Source organism: Piliocolobus tephrosceles, chromosome 5 (genome assembly GCF_002776525.5).
Source record: "Piliocolobus tephrosceles isolate RC106 chromosome 5, ASM277652v3, whole genome shotgun sequence".
In the NCBI taxonomy this organism is placed as follows: domain Eukaryota; kingdom Metazoa; phylum Chordata; class Mammalia; order Primates; family Cercopithecidae; genus Piliocolobus; species Piliocolobus tephrosceles.
In genome coordinates this window covers 92367078-92382005 of record NC_045438.1, presented here as the reverse complement: position 1 = coordinate 92382005, position 14928 = coordinate 92367078, and the positions used below count along the sequence as shown (strand labels likewise).

The 14928-nt window shown below is 41.3% G+C and overlaps 1 protein-coding gene and 1 pseudogene across 1 annotated transcript in view; both read right to left on the bottom strand.

Moving 5' to 3' along the window:
* Nucleotides 1-7192, bottom strand: part of ELOVL4 (ELOVL fatty acid elongase 4) — a 31739-nt gene extending 24547 nt beyond the window's left edge. The window contains exon 1 of the mRNA XM_023223104.2: nt 6754-7192. Coding sequence (XP_023078872.1) covers nt 6754-6853 — 100 coding nt within the window. The 5' untranslated portion in view covers nt 6854-7192. The remainder of the gene's footprint in view (nt 1-6753) is intronic.
* Nucleotides 7193-12704: 5512 nt separating this feature from the next.
* LOC111549911 lies at nt 12705-13703 on the bottom strand (annotated as a pseudogene).
* Between the last annotated feature and the right edge of the window lie 1225 nt (nt 13704-14928).

The following is a 14928-nucleotide window of genomic DNA, read 5'->3' as shown; positions in this document are numbered from 1 at the left end:
TAATATATAATTGAGATAACTTTATTCTTTAATATTATTGCTAATGTTTTTGATAAAATAGTTGGCTCTTGGTTATTCAAGGAGTCTAGATAATTAAATAGGCATAGTGTTATAGCAACAAAAGCAATGTTATCTCAAAACAGATGCTTAAATATCTGTATACGTTTCTCTATTCCTCTAGCTATTTCTTATAAAGCAAATTTTAAAAAGTAAAAAGGACCAAATAAGAATCTGTTATTTGTACTATTTAGGCAGTGTTGATAACAGTTTTGCTGGAAAATATTTTTATTACTACAATTTTATATTTACTACTTACTACTATTTTATATTTTATTTATAACTGTTTTGCTGGAAAATATTTTATTTTATTTATCTGAATCCTTGATAAATGTATGTTTATTTGAAACTGCTTTACCTATTCCAAGAATGAAGAAAGTGACATCTATATCTAGACTTTTAGAGTCAGGTAGAACTTTACAGATTACCTAATTTAATCCTCTTAATTTATGGGTGAACAATGCTGAGAATTGGGAAGGCAAAGGAACTTGTCCAAACTCTCACAGCAAATCAGCAGCAGACCAGGGCTAAAACCTAGGTCATCTAAATCCCAGTCCAGAATTCTTCCCATTCACTATACTACACTGCCCTCACTTTCACACAAGGCAATGCTTCTGCATAGACAATGAAGAGAACAATCATATCTGATTTTATATGTCTTGAAATCTTCATTTCTTATCTGTTTTGTGTTACTAAATGACTTAATGGCCTGATTTATTCATTAACTTTAGTTAACAGCAACTGAATTAATGACCAACTGATAAAAAATATCATTCTTTTAAAAAACTCTCTGACCGGGGCACAGTGGCTCGTGCCTGTAGCACTTTGAGGGGCTGAGGTGGGCAGATTACATGACACCAGGAGTTTAAGAGCAGCCAGGGCAATATGGTGAAATCCCCTCTCTATTAAAAACAAAAACCAAAACCTTCTATAATTTAGTGTGGTCTAAAGCCTTATTTATGTTTAGCAACCACAATATACCAAGATTCAAAATTATGCTAGATTAACAGCATCATCTCCTGATACGTATCAAATCAACAAATATATGTGATCATCTCTGGTGTTGGAAAGAAAAATACAAACGAGTGAAGTAGTAAATAACAATGAAAGTTTAAACAGTTTGAGACTAGGGTCACAGAAGGAATGGCACAGGAAACACATGAGTAATTGCTAAAGACAATGAGCTCCTGTGAGACAACAACTTGCTCCAGGGTACCATGAATAAGAAAGGCTTTGCAAAGGAGGACTACTGTACTGGGTTCTGGTAAAAGGTATCTGGAGAAGTAAACAGGGAAAAGGTGGGTAAAGGCAAGGGGAATGGTGGGATGAGAAACATAAAGGTGGACACGTATACATTTTACTCAAGGGTCAGTGAGTTATCCCAGTTGCCTAGAGCTGCAGGTCTTTGGGAAGGGGAATACTGAAGGATCAAGCTAGAAAGTTAATGTGGACCTCAGCTTTAAAAGGCCATGTGTTTCCTCCCCTCTCCTTTCTGAAATCCAAACCCATATGATTTTTAAAAATATATTCTAATGGAAAATAAAACAATAGCACCTTCTTTTGTTAATAGGCAAAATGTCCTGATAACGAAGAGGAAAAAAAGCCATCTAAAGTGAAAAAAGATGGACTCTGTTACACTGCTCATTTCGGTGTGCTAACATATGCCTAATTCGTAATAGTAAGTGGCTCAATAAATGAAATATACTTATGTTAATCATGTTAAATCATTTACAGGTGACATTATCCACAGGACTTGAGAGAAAAATAAGAAAACTGGCTGGGCACGGTGGCTCAAGCCTGTAATCCCAGCAGTTTGGGAGGCCGAGACGGGCGGATCACGAGGTCAGGAGATCAAGACCATCCTGGCTAACACAGTGAAAACCCATCTCTACTAAAAAAAATACAAAAAACTAGCTGGGCGAGGTGGTGGGCGCCTGTAGTCCCAGTTACTCGGGAGGCTGAGGCAGGAGAATGGCGTAAACCTGGGAGGCGGAGCTTGCAGTGAGCTGAGATCCGGCCCCTGCACTCCAGCCTGGGGGACAGAGCGAGACTCCGTCTCAAAAAAAAAAAAAAAAAAAAAAAAAAAAGAAAAGAAAACAAATTGAATTTTTAAAGGATGACCAAGTGCTCTGTGGCTCTTAAGATTACCAAAGTGCCAACTGATATAATTATCTGCATAATTCTTAAAACTTTGTCTTCCTAAGCCAAAGAATCTAAGTTAAAACAGTTAAAACTGTGTCCTGACACCAGTTTTAGAATCCACATTGTTTACCCTCCTGGAATTCCACCTGCAATAGGATGTTTTACTGTATGCTATCATTGGGGAATGGACAAGAGCATTAGCTATTAAAAGTCTAGCAGTCAGCCACCAAAAATCAGATTGGGGTGAAGGAAAAGACAATAAAAACCAAACCAAAACAAAAAACCATAAATTGGCATGGACCTCCCAGAGGCTTCAGGGAGCTTATGAGTAAAGGATAATTAGGACCTCACTGAAAACAGTGACCAAGGGAGATCCCGTATTAGGAGCTGGTGATGTTTCATATTTTTTTTTAATTAGCTGCCTATAACTTGGAATCAGAATGTCTTTTCTCAAAGAAACATTCAAAGAAAACTGCCTTACCGGGCTAAGCCAAACAAAGAAACCTATTTTAGATAATAACATAGATGAAAAACTAAACATTAACTATGACAAATAATAAAATTAATGTAAGCATACTGTACAATATTTAACACACATGCTCCTCTGGGGCCTAGCAATCCCTAAGACAAACCTGCTTTTACTTCAGCTTATTGGAGCTGAGTTAAACATCCCCTCACACTAGCCCCCAGCTTCATCAAACCTGGATGACCCACTGGTCTGGCCCTTAAGCACCTTCCCAGTTTCCATGGTTTTCAGTCAAGCTGTTCCCCTTGCCTTTGACACCTTTTGTCCTAGTTTCCCTCTCCAAATACTCTGACAGTAGTCACATCAACTCCTCATTCAAGGACAGAGGGAAGTAAACTGTGGTGAAGCAGCTAAAATATTCTGAAAACAACTTGTATATTCCTTTCATGTAGGAGAAATAGAGATGAGAAGAGCAGGAAAGGACTTTTCTGGTCTTCCCTAGGACCTAGCTAGGCCTGAGTCTGACAGATCACACTGCCTCCAGACCACGATATCAAGGAAACGGGAATGACAGTGACCCCCTAGACTTTGCAAGCTGCATGAGGGCAGTGACCAAGTGTCCTCCTTCCCTCCTCAGAGCCTAGAACTGTGTCTGTACATGGCAAGTAAATACGGAAAGAATGAATGGTATCAAAAGCCTGGCTTCCACATTTCATCATCCTACAGCTCTCCTCCCTCTTCCTGTACCACTCATCCCTTCTTCTTTCTCACCCCTCCAAAGTGAATTCAAGGACCCAGCAAGTTAACCTCTAACTGCAACTACCAAGTGGACAATTTTTTTCACCAAAACATGGGGTACTGTATCTGTGAAAAGAGGGCCAATGCCAGCCATTATCACTCCCAACCAACAGCATTCATATCCTGTGAACAACAGCTATTTAGAAACAAATGTTCAAAAGATATATGGCCTCACAGGAGACACCTGGCTTTACTGTAAGCATCCTACTAACTCTCTAGGGTGTTTATAGGCTAAATGTCGGGTATGCAAAAAGCTATTAAATATTTATTAAAAGCATGAATAAATGAATAATGTCGGTAAGTTGGGTATTCATAGATTGGGGAATATTTAGATTCATCAGTTTTAAAAATGTATATACAACTTTTATTACATATATACTTTGAGCCTAGGACTCCAATCCTAATAATTTAAATGTACTTATGAAGTGAAAGAATAGAAGAAAAAAACTAACATGATGACATGGAATACATACTCTAATACTAACAACTGGTATAAAGTCCTACCCCAGCCTATACTTTAATATAAACCAATGCTAATTTCCTCACTCAAAATGTCTACAAATATAGAGAAATAAAAATTATTTTTGTTGTTTTTCTAAAAGTACAGTTCTTTCAAAGTTTCAATTCCAATGTAAAAAGTGTTAATACTATAGTAAAGTAACATTTTTGTTGTTAACATATTATGGACCATATTTTGTATTTGCTACACATGTGCCTTTGAAAAGCCCAGTTTTCAGACATTGTTTTGGATATATTTGGATATTTAAAACACCATTTGATATAATAGCACAAAGTGGCATTTGATGAATTAATAAAAGAATAAAAGAAGCATGTAACTACAGCACTAGGAATGAGAGCAGCCAAGGATAAGGAGCCTACCTCATTTCTTGCTCTCCCTCAATAATTAGCATCCTTTCACCACACTCATCACTATTTCTCAAGACCATCTTTCTCTCCCGCCCATTTTTGTTTCCCCTTCTTTCCAAACATCTGACTCACCAACTTTTGTTTAACCTCATCTAATAAGCTACTTTTCCACTTTGATATCCCCCACCCAGATTTTCATCAAATTATGCTGAGAGGTGGAATCAGAGCAGAGTCAGTGAGTCCAAAAAAAAAAAAAAAAAAAAGGGAACACGAGTTGCATAGAATGAAGGAGAGTAAACGTAAATGGACACCAGACTTCAGGTCTACTCGGCCTGGACCTCAAAAATACTCCTCCTTACACAGCAGTACAGCAGAACAGACTATATCCACTAAGCCTCTCTGTTGGTTAAGAAATACCATCTGCCTACACAAGGTAGCTCATTACAGAAAGCAAGGAAGCAGTCTTAGGTTTCGTAAGTGGATAGTCAAAGCATAGGCAAATACCTTCCTTGGGCCTGCTAGTGAGAGGTCACTTGTGTTCTAGGGCTACTCTCACTTCTCAGGCTTGGCCCACGATATTATTCTATATGCCCTTCAAAACCTAGTAGCAAGCTTTCACATGCGGCAACTGCACAAAATGTCCTGTTTCATTTGTGTGTGTGTGTGTGTGTTTTTACACAAACATCATTAGGAAGGAATTCACCATCACAGAAAGGTGTATTCTACCTTTGCCCTCGATTTTTCCTTCTGAGACTCAAGAGACGGGAAAGCTCCGAGATAGGATAGGAATGACAGGACTGAGAACTCCTGGGTGTGGCTCTGGCTATGTGGAGACTGGAGGATCTCGACATTGTCTAACTCCAAGGTATGCCAAGTGCAATTACCTGCTAAAGAACTTGTCTGATGTTCAGCTCTATACGATTGTGTAATGGGAAGCCCTGATACAATGTTTAAAGAACCGAAATCACAGACATGAAGGGAAGGGGACATCTTTACCAGTTTTTGCAGGTACAGTGTAACATTAGTGTCACAGCACATAGAAAAAACAAAAAAAACTTGAAGAAACACTCCATTGAAAACTGCATTTTAACCATTTTCAGCTGTAATGGCTTATTAAATAGCTTATTTCCCAGTGTCAAAGTTGAGATCTTCTGAAAAAGAACATACTTTTCTAAAGAAGTGAATGCAGTATTAATGTCAAATAATCATTTTGTCTCAAACAAAAATAATTCCAGTAAACGTTTTTCCCACAACATAAGCCCTATGTATCGGACTACACTTATGCTGTAAACCACTGTCTAATTGAACAATAAACACAAAAACTACAGGAATACATTTTCATTTCGAAGTAGGGAAGGCAGAGTCATAAGATGGAACGTTAATATCCTTCACTGATAGGATGCAGTGTGATACTGCAAAAGGATCAGAAAAATTCACATCGTAAAATCATTTCTGAAATCCTTTAAACCTTATTTTAGATTTCAAAAACTTCTAAATGTTTTAAAATCAAAAGCAGCGAAGCAAATGAAGAAATAAACGGTAAAATGCAAAAATACAATACCACAACTGGGCGCTAGGAAACCTGCATAAATCAAACAATTGACAGCCCTGCCAAATTAACTGCAACAGCTAAAGAAAAGTTTGCTGATTTAAGAACTGTATATATGTAGGCATCTGGGACAACCTCTAGGTGTTGCTGTAGAGACCCCCTTCCTAAAGACTGATTTCTTACCCGGTGTTTTGGCCTCCCCCTCCCTCTGACTGCACTGCAGTGCGCAAAGCCATTACAGACAATCACTTCAAACATATTTGCTGTTGAAAATGCCTCGGAAACTAATAATTCTTCAAGGTTCAAGGAGCCAAACAATGTTATTTTACTTTTCAGTCCAAATTATACTATAGATGAAGGAGCTAGATAGAAGAAAAGATTAGCAGGGTTGTGTCAAAGCAACCAGGAGGCTGAAGAAGCCTCCTGTACCTTCAGCTGCCCCTGAAGCCCTCCCTCCTCCCCAGCCCGCTCTCCACACAAAATAGGACTAAATGTTAAAAGTAATCCTGTGCACGGGGAAGAACTGTGAAGCAAGCTCGGGAGATGTGGGAGCAGAGGGTGGGGCGGCTCCTGCGAGGAGCTCTTGGCTGTACAGGCTCCATCTGATACGTCAGCTCCCGCATCCCAGAGCTGATGAGAGATGGAGGCAGCTCAGAGGAAAAACCTGCGAGTGTCGGGGGAGGGGAGGCCTTAACATTCGGATCAGATTAACCAGTGTTCAACCGCAATGCCCGCGCCGGCCCCTCCGCTGATCCGCAGCATCTGAAAGCCACAGGGCGCGGGGGCCTGTGGGGCCCGACCCGGGCGCTCCGAGACTAGGGGTCGGTGACCCCCGCGGGGGACCCAGCGAGGATGGGGAAGTCAGTGACTTTACCTGCGATGGACCAGGTCCAGCGGTAGAACTCCACCGTGTCGTTGAGTGCCGTGGACACTACGTTTAGGACACTACCCGGCTCCGAGTCCAGGAGCCCCATCGCGGCGATGAGCGGGCGCTGACGGCAAGAGAAAGAGGAGACCTCGAGAGAGGGCTGATCCCCGAGGCAGTGGCAGCCGACCGGGCGAGCGGCGGCCGGGGACCCCTCTGACGGCGGCGGCCCGGCTGCGTCTTCTCCTCCTCCTCGAGGCGCCGCGGCGGCGGGGATGCGGCGGCAGCGGCGTCTACGAGCAGCGCCGAGCAGAAGGCGTCGTCAAGGTTCCCGGGAGAAGGAGGAGGAGGTGGTGGAGGCCCAGCCGCCAGCACAGTGCGCTGCACCAGTCTGCCGCCTCGCGCCGCCGCCCCTCCAATATCCTCCGCCGGCGTCACGTGGCCGCGCGCGGGGGCGGGGGGCCGGCCGCCCCTCCTCCCTCCGTAGCGCTGGGACTCGCGGGCTTAGGGATGCTGCGCTCACGGGTGCGACGCCAAGCAGGGCTCGCGCAGGCGCGCGCGGTCGCGCGGGAGCGGGACACCTGGGCCCCTCCTTGCCCCCTCCGGGCACAAGTCGCCCCATCATCCTTCCCCGCCCCTCTCCCAGGCATGGGCCCCTGCGGAGGAGTTCATTCACCGCCTCCCCATGGGTGACTTCTTATCCGCCCCGGATACATCCTGGGAAACAGGACACGGGAAGAATGGGTGTTCTGTGGACAAAGATGAGGTAGGCGTGGTGCTTTGGTCCTTACCTGACATTCACCTCGATTTCACTTGTGTTCCTGTTTCTTTGACCTCCACCAGCACATGCCTGTCACCATGACAAGAGAAGTGCACGTGTTATGCCTCTGAAGAAGCGAAGGGTATTTGTCTTCCATGCTTCAGCGATAGAGAATAGACTTTGGGGTCGACCCATGAACAAATTAACATATACTTGAATGAATGCTTGCATGTGTTCTGTAGAATTTTTGCTATACATGGAATGAACAAAGCAATATAATTGCTAAATTAGGCCATTAGCAGTTCAGAGAAGAGGGAGAACCGAGAGGGACTGCCAGGTGAAGTCCGCTTGAACCTAAAGAAATTGAGGTGAATCTTAAAAAGACAATCGCTCAAGAGGCAAAGGGCAAGTTAGTGTAGAGAGGAAAACAAAATAATTGGGTTTATTTTGAAAAATTGTTTAGATAAGGTATAGGAGAGCCTACCCTTGAAAAGTAACGAAAATACACTAATTGCAATTCATAATTTGATGGTTTCTCACGTAAAACAAGATTTTTGAGAATAGTCCAATAACCTTTTCATCTACTTGTTATTTAAATGTGTCACCTACTTGTTTAACCTTTTCTCCACTTGCTCATTTTGGATGCTACATTTTAAAGACCACTGAGTCAAGTGTCTTATTGTTCCTGCCCTTTCACACTGTTAATGTGAATGCTATCTTTTATCATACTGAAATGATCTATTTCCCAATTGACCTGGTTATATTGTCTGTATTTTATATTGGAAGCATCCTAGATGATAAGAATTATGTTTGGTTGTTTGATGAGTACCTAACCCAGTGCTATAAACAATAATTAATAAATATTTATGATGACAAAATATAACATATGTCTTTCAGAGAATAATAAGGATTATTGTGAGTGGCAGGAACTTTATTGCAGAACTAAAGCTTCTTTAAACGCCCTATTCTTGAAATTAACCAAATAAAACATAATTTATTAATTTGTGAAATATATTTGCAAAACTAAAGTTTTCTGGATTGGAATGACAATATCTCAAGCCTTAATCCTAAATTATGTGTAACAGAATCTAGTAGTTATAAAAAAAAGAAATCCAGTCAAGTCTCTTCATTTAGGGAGTGGATAAATATCCATTCATTTAGGATGATGATCTAGCAAAGTTCGGATTAGTTCGAGCTTCACTTAAAAATTTGATTACTATTTTTATACTGTGGAATCCTGGATTTTTTACGGAGAACATATTTCTACCCATACCTCCATTCACACACGCAAAACCGCAGCATATTATTAATACTTAATAGAAGGAGAAATTGTTAAAACAGCTTCAGGTATTTCCCTGGTCTTTCTTCTGCAGTGGAGGTCAACTTAAGTCCCTACTCACTAGGGGGCGCCAGTCACGTATAAGAAAATCATTGATGGGCTAACCTTCAACTGGGAATGGCGGTGACACAGGATCCCGGTGTCCACAGATGAGCTAACCTTCAACTGGCAATGGCGGTGACACAGGTATCCCGGTGTCCACACTCCACCTGTAAGAATAGAATGTTTATTTACATTTATAAGCCGTCTAAACATATAGCAAGAACCAGAACATAAAACTTACCCAATCTGGAACCCTGTTGCCTGGCATGAACAAGTGGTTTATAAATACCAGTGACTGCCCAGAACCAAAGCCTACCCAGTTTAGTTGTGCAAAGGGAAGGAAACCTGCATGTCTGCTACCTAGAATGACAGCCATCTAACCAAAATCTTGGTAGCATAATAACAGAATAAAAGCAAATACAAGCAACAACAGCATCTGCAAATTTTGAGAACACAGAGTTCTTTCATGTGGATCAAATGCAAATACGATACTGTTACCTACAAAACCTAAGGGAGAGGACATTTTATCATAAACTTTTTTTTGTATAAAAAAGCAATTTTTTTTTAATTTTTAGTAACAGGGTCTCGCTCTGTCAGCTAGGCTGGATTGCAATGGTGCAATCATAGGTTACTGCAACATTGAATTCCTGGGCTCAAGCTATCCTCCTGCCTCAGCCTCCTAAATAGCTGGGACTACAGGCCTGCACAATCATGTCCAGCTAATTTATTTTATTTTATTTTATTTTATTTTATTTTATTTTTTGTAGAGAAGGAGGACTGGCTGTGTTGCAAGGCTGGTCTTAAACTCCTGCCTGCAAGCAATCCTCCTGCTTTGGCCTCCAAAACCACTGGGATTACAGGCATGAGCCACCACGCCCAGTACAAAATATTTTTAAATATCTTACAGTCCATACAAGGTTTGCAACATAAATCAAGCTATCCATCTTTTTTTTTCCTAGTCCACCTTTCCATGTTGGTAATATTGTCAACAACCTCTGCTTTCAAAGAAAAGTGAACCTGGAAGCCTGTTGAGTCAGGAGTAAAAAGAAATAACCTAATTAAAGAGTTTGTAGAGAAAGACTTTAAATCTTCTAGAAGTAAATTTTGCTAAATGGATGCTACTTAGAGAAAAATGGAGAAAATTGTTGATAATACTAACTACTGTCTATCAGTTCCAATCTTTTGTTCTTTCTGCTCATTACTCCTCCCCCACATTATAGCCATCATATAACACAGGTGCTTGACTAACTTGGAATTACAGTGTTTTCCATGAGATATGTTTCATTCAAACGTTTAAAGATTTTTACCTTTTTGTTACCTTGTATGAATTATTTTCATTTTATTTAAATGGACATAGATTATCTTGATAATATATAAGCACAGATAAAATAACAAAATAGAAACAAAATGAAAATCCCCCCATAATTTCATCTCCCATTCTAAATAAATTTCACATGCCTATATAAGCCTTTTTTTCTTAACACAGATGGTTATTTTTTAATAATGCTACTATGTAATCTGCTTTTTTTAAAACTTTATACATCAGGAATACTTTTCAACATAATACCAACTACTTAATATTCCATAATATGGATATACCCTCATTTATGTAGCCATTTACCCTATAGATTAGCATTTAGATTGTTTCAAATTTGAATTACTATATCAATTTGGCTATTAGTATCCATAGTATGCAATTTTGTGCACTTGTTTAATAACTCTTAGCATAAATATTTACAAGGGAAATTTCTGGGTCAAAAGTTTGGGACTTTTTTTGAGGGGGGGAGGTGGTTGTTTTGTTCTGAGATGCCATCCCACCCTCTCGCCCAGGATGGAGTGCAGTGGCACCATCTTGGCTCACTGCAACATCTGCCTCCCGGATTCAAGCGATTCTCGTGCCCCAGGCTCCCGAGTAGCTGGGATTACAGGCATGTGCCATCACATCTGGCTAATTTTTGTATTTTTATTAGAGACAAGAGTTTCACCATGTTAGCTTGACTAGTCTCAAACTCCTGGTGTCATGTGATCTGCCCGCCTCAGCCTCCCAAAGTGCTGGGAGTACAGGTATGAGTCACTATACCTGGCCAAAGGGTTTTAAATTTACAAATTTTGATACATCATGCCCACTCAACCCCCAGAAATAATGCCAGTTCACAATTCCACCAAAATTTATGAAAAGGTGCTCATTTCCCCACCTCATTCACTTTGCTGAATTTATGCTTTGAAATCATTACCAGTCTGAGAGGTAAATATTGATATTTCATTGTTGCTTGACAGATTATCATGTTTATTGCAATTTTAGCCTTCTTTAAAGAATTACCTGTTTGAATTCTTTAGACATTTTCCACTAGTTGTGTCTACCTTTTCTTATTGATTTGTAAGAGATCTTCATATAATAAAGTTATTAACAATTTGTCTGCATATGTTGCAAATATATTTTCCCAGTTTGCTATTTGTCTCTTATTAAATTTATTATAATGATTTTCAACTAGGCATATTGGATACTGGGAATAAGTTAGGTTCACCCACCACCACCTCCAACAGAATCATATATCAGAATGCCTTCTCAACTTTGCAACCCCTGGTGCGTATTTCTAAGGTACATATGCTACTCATTTCCTAAGAATGACAATTATGAATTACTTACATTGTATATTCATTGTTTTGGTGTCACCCAACATGTACACCCAATCCGTATTCTTTACGGTCAAAGCCATTAGTCCAGTCTCTCTTCACATAGCCATGTTTCAAGGCCATATCCCACACTTCTAGTCATACATGCAAGCATACAGTGATAAGAGGGCCAAACCATGGTGGTTCTGCCAGTTTTTCCTGGCTTGGTTATACCAAGAAAAGTTTCGTCACTCTTAATTGAAGTATTGTCTGTGTTGTGATTCCCTTCACTTACTACTCTAACATCTCTGTCTTCATGGATATCAACAAACTATTGTCCAAAAAATCTGGTAATAAATTCCAAGTGTTAATGGGGAATGACTTTTCACCCTCCTCTTATCTTCCTATTACTGAAGGGCAATCTGGTTTCAGGGTAAGAGAAAACAAATGAGGCCCTGAGAGGAAAAACTCACCATGATAGAGGAAAGAAACAGGCTATATTTCAAGGACTTACTTTCAAAAACCCAAGACATCAGAAAAATACTCGGTTCTAGGCAAGCATTTAGTTGATTCCAGAAGCTATCTCCTACCAGCCATCCTGATGATCTGGGAATGCCTCTTAAGAAAAATGGTTATATGTGAATAAATGCTTAAAAACTTGCCAGTAAATGAACTGTAATTTTATGGTTTCAGCAACTTTGCAATAGGACTCACCGGCCTGTAAACCACACAAAGATGAATGACCTCCCTCTGATCTTGGAGAAACTGTCTTGAACCTGAAGAATCCATACACACCATACACAAAAGCAAATGTGAATGACACCTAAGGGAAAACATTGGCTTCTGTAATATCACTTAAATATCTGTTCCCTCTTTCTCATCCTTGTCGGCTCCTCCTCTTCTTTGTGGCCTGTGAATGTTAAAATTCAGTTATTTCTGGCTGCTTTACAAGTTTTTTTTACTTATGTTATCCTTCCTGCCTAAACTATTATGATGATTATTATTATTGGCTGAGCACAGGGGACTTTATTGATAGTACATGACAACATGGGGCTCCCTAGGTCCCTCCCTCTTCAAGGGGTCTGCATGGAAACTGTGAGGAAGGGAGATTCAGTGTGGTGGGGGATGAGTGTGCCAGGGACTCCCCAACAGTGAGGGCCTCTCTCTTCCTCTTGTGCTCTCACTGGGGCTGGTGGTCCAGGGGTCTTAATCCTTGGAGGCCATGTGGGCCATGAGGTCCACCACCCTGTTGTTGTAGTCAAATTCATTGTCATACCAGAAGATGAACTTGACAAAGTGGCATTGAGGGCAATGCCAGTCCCAGCATAGAAGGTGGAAGAGTGGGTGTCGCTGTTGAAGTCGGAGGAGACCACCTGGTGCTTAGTGTAGCCCAGGATGCCTTTGAGGGGGCCCTCTGATGCCTACTTCACCACCTTCTTGATGTCATCATATCTGGCAGGTTTTTCCAGATGATAGGTCAGGTCCATCACTGACACGTTGGCAGTGGGGACATGGAAGGCCATGCCAGTGAGCTTCCCATTCAGCTCAGGGATGACCTTCTTCACAGCCTTGGCAGCTCCAGTAGAGGCAGGGATGATGTTCTGGAGAGCCCTGTGGATGTCACACCACAGTTTCCTGGAGGGGCCATTCACAGTCTTCTGGGTGGCAGTGATGGCGTGGACTGTGGTCATGAGTCCTTCCACAATACCAAAGTTGTCATGGATGACCTTGGCCAGAGGTGCTAAGCAGTTGGTGGTTCAGGAGGCATTGCTGATGATCTTGAGGCTGTTGTCATACTTCTCATGGTTCACACCCACCCTGAACATCGGGGGAGTCAGCAGAGGGGGCAGAGATGATGACCCTTCTGGCTCCCCACTGCAAGTGAGCCCCAGCCTTCTCCATGGCAGTGAAGATGCCAGTGGACTCCATGACATACTTAGGGCCAGCACCACCCCACTTGATTTTGGAGGGATCTCGCTCCTGGAAGATAGTGATAGGATTTCCATTGATGACAAACTTCCCATTCTCAGCCTTGACAGTGCCATGGAATTTACCTTGGGTGGGATCATACTGGAACATGTAGACCATGTAGTTGATGTCAATGAATGGGTAATTGATGGCGCCAATACCTACTTTACCAGAGTTATAAGCAGCCCTGGTGACAAGGCACCCAATACGACCAAATCCATTGATTCCTACCTTCACTTTCCCAGTGGTGTCTCAGAGATGTGGCTGGCAGTGTGAGAGAAGATGTGGCTGTCTGTCAAACAGAAGGAGCAGAGAGCCCTGCCTAAATTATTTCATGCACTCTCATAGCCTTGGTTGCCATGTGCATTCATAACTCTCAGATATATATGTTCAACCTGGATCTTCTTTCTAGCTCATGTATCTCATAGCTTGTGTGGTACTTTCTCTTTAATGTAACTCAGGCATCTTGAAAATCAACATATTAAAAATCTATCTTCCCCTCCCCACAATGCACACGTGCAAAAAGTGATCAATGACATTTTATAATATTCTCCCTTCTAACGGACATCTAATTCATGACCACGTCCTATTAATTCTGCATACAAAATATATCTTGATTTTTTCCACTTCTTCACCTCTACTGCATATAGTTTAACCAAAAGTTCTATCATTTCTCTCCCACCTTAATCACTTCAATCACCTTTATTTTTATTTTTATTTATTTATTTATTTATTTATTTTTTTGAGACAGAGTCTTGCTGTGTCACCCAGACTGGAGTGCAGTGGCATGATCTTGGCTCACTGCAACCTCCGCCTCCCAGGTTCAAGCGATTCTCCTGCCTCAGCCTCCTGAGTAGCTAGGATTACAGGCACTCACCACCATGCCCGGCTAATTTTTGTATTTTCAGTAGAGATGGAGTTTCACCATGTTGGTCAGGCTGGTCTCGAACTCTTGACTTCGTAATCCACCCACCTCGGCCTCCCAAAGTGCTGGGATTATAGGCGTGAGTAACCGTGCCTGGCCTCAATCACCTCTTAACTGATCTCTCTGCAACCATTTCTTGCCCCCTACAATTTATTCTCACACAGCACTTTGAGTATCTTTTAAAATTGCACATCAGATCATGGCATTTCTCATCTTAAAATCTCTTAATATTTCTAGTGCTGTCAGGAAGCTCCAAAGCCTCCACATCTAGAAGCTTAGAACATGGTAAGTCTTTCTTCTTGTCTAATGAGAATGTGATCTAGAATGCCTATCATTCATTTACCACTTCTGCTTTTAATATACAGGGAAGCTAATCTGGACCTCTTTCTGTTTCTCCAAAGAGCCAAGCTTCCTTTGACTCGGCGGTTTTGCACATAATGTTCTCCCCCTTAGAATACTCTTTCAAAACTTCTAACTAGAGCTAATACCCACTTTACCTTAAATGTACGACTTAGGAAAACTCTGACTCCCATAACA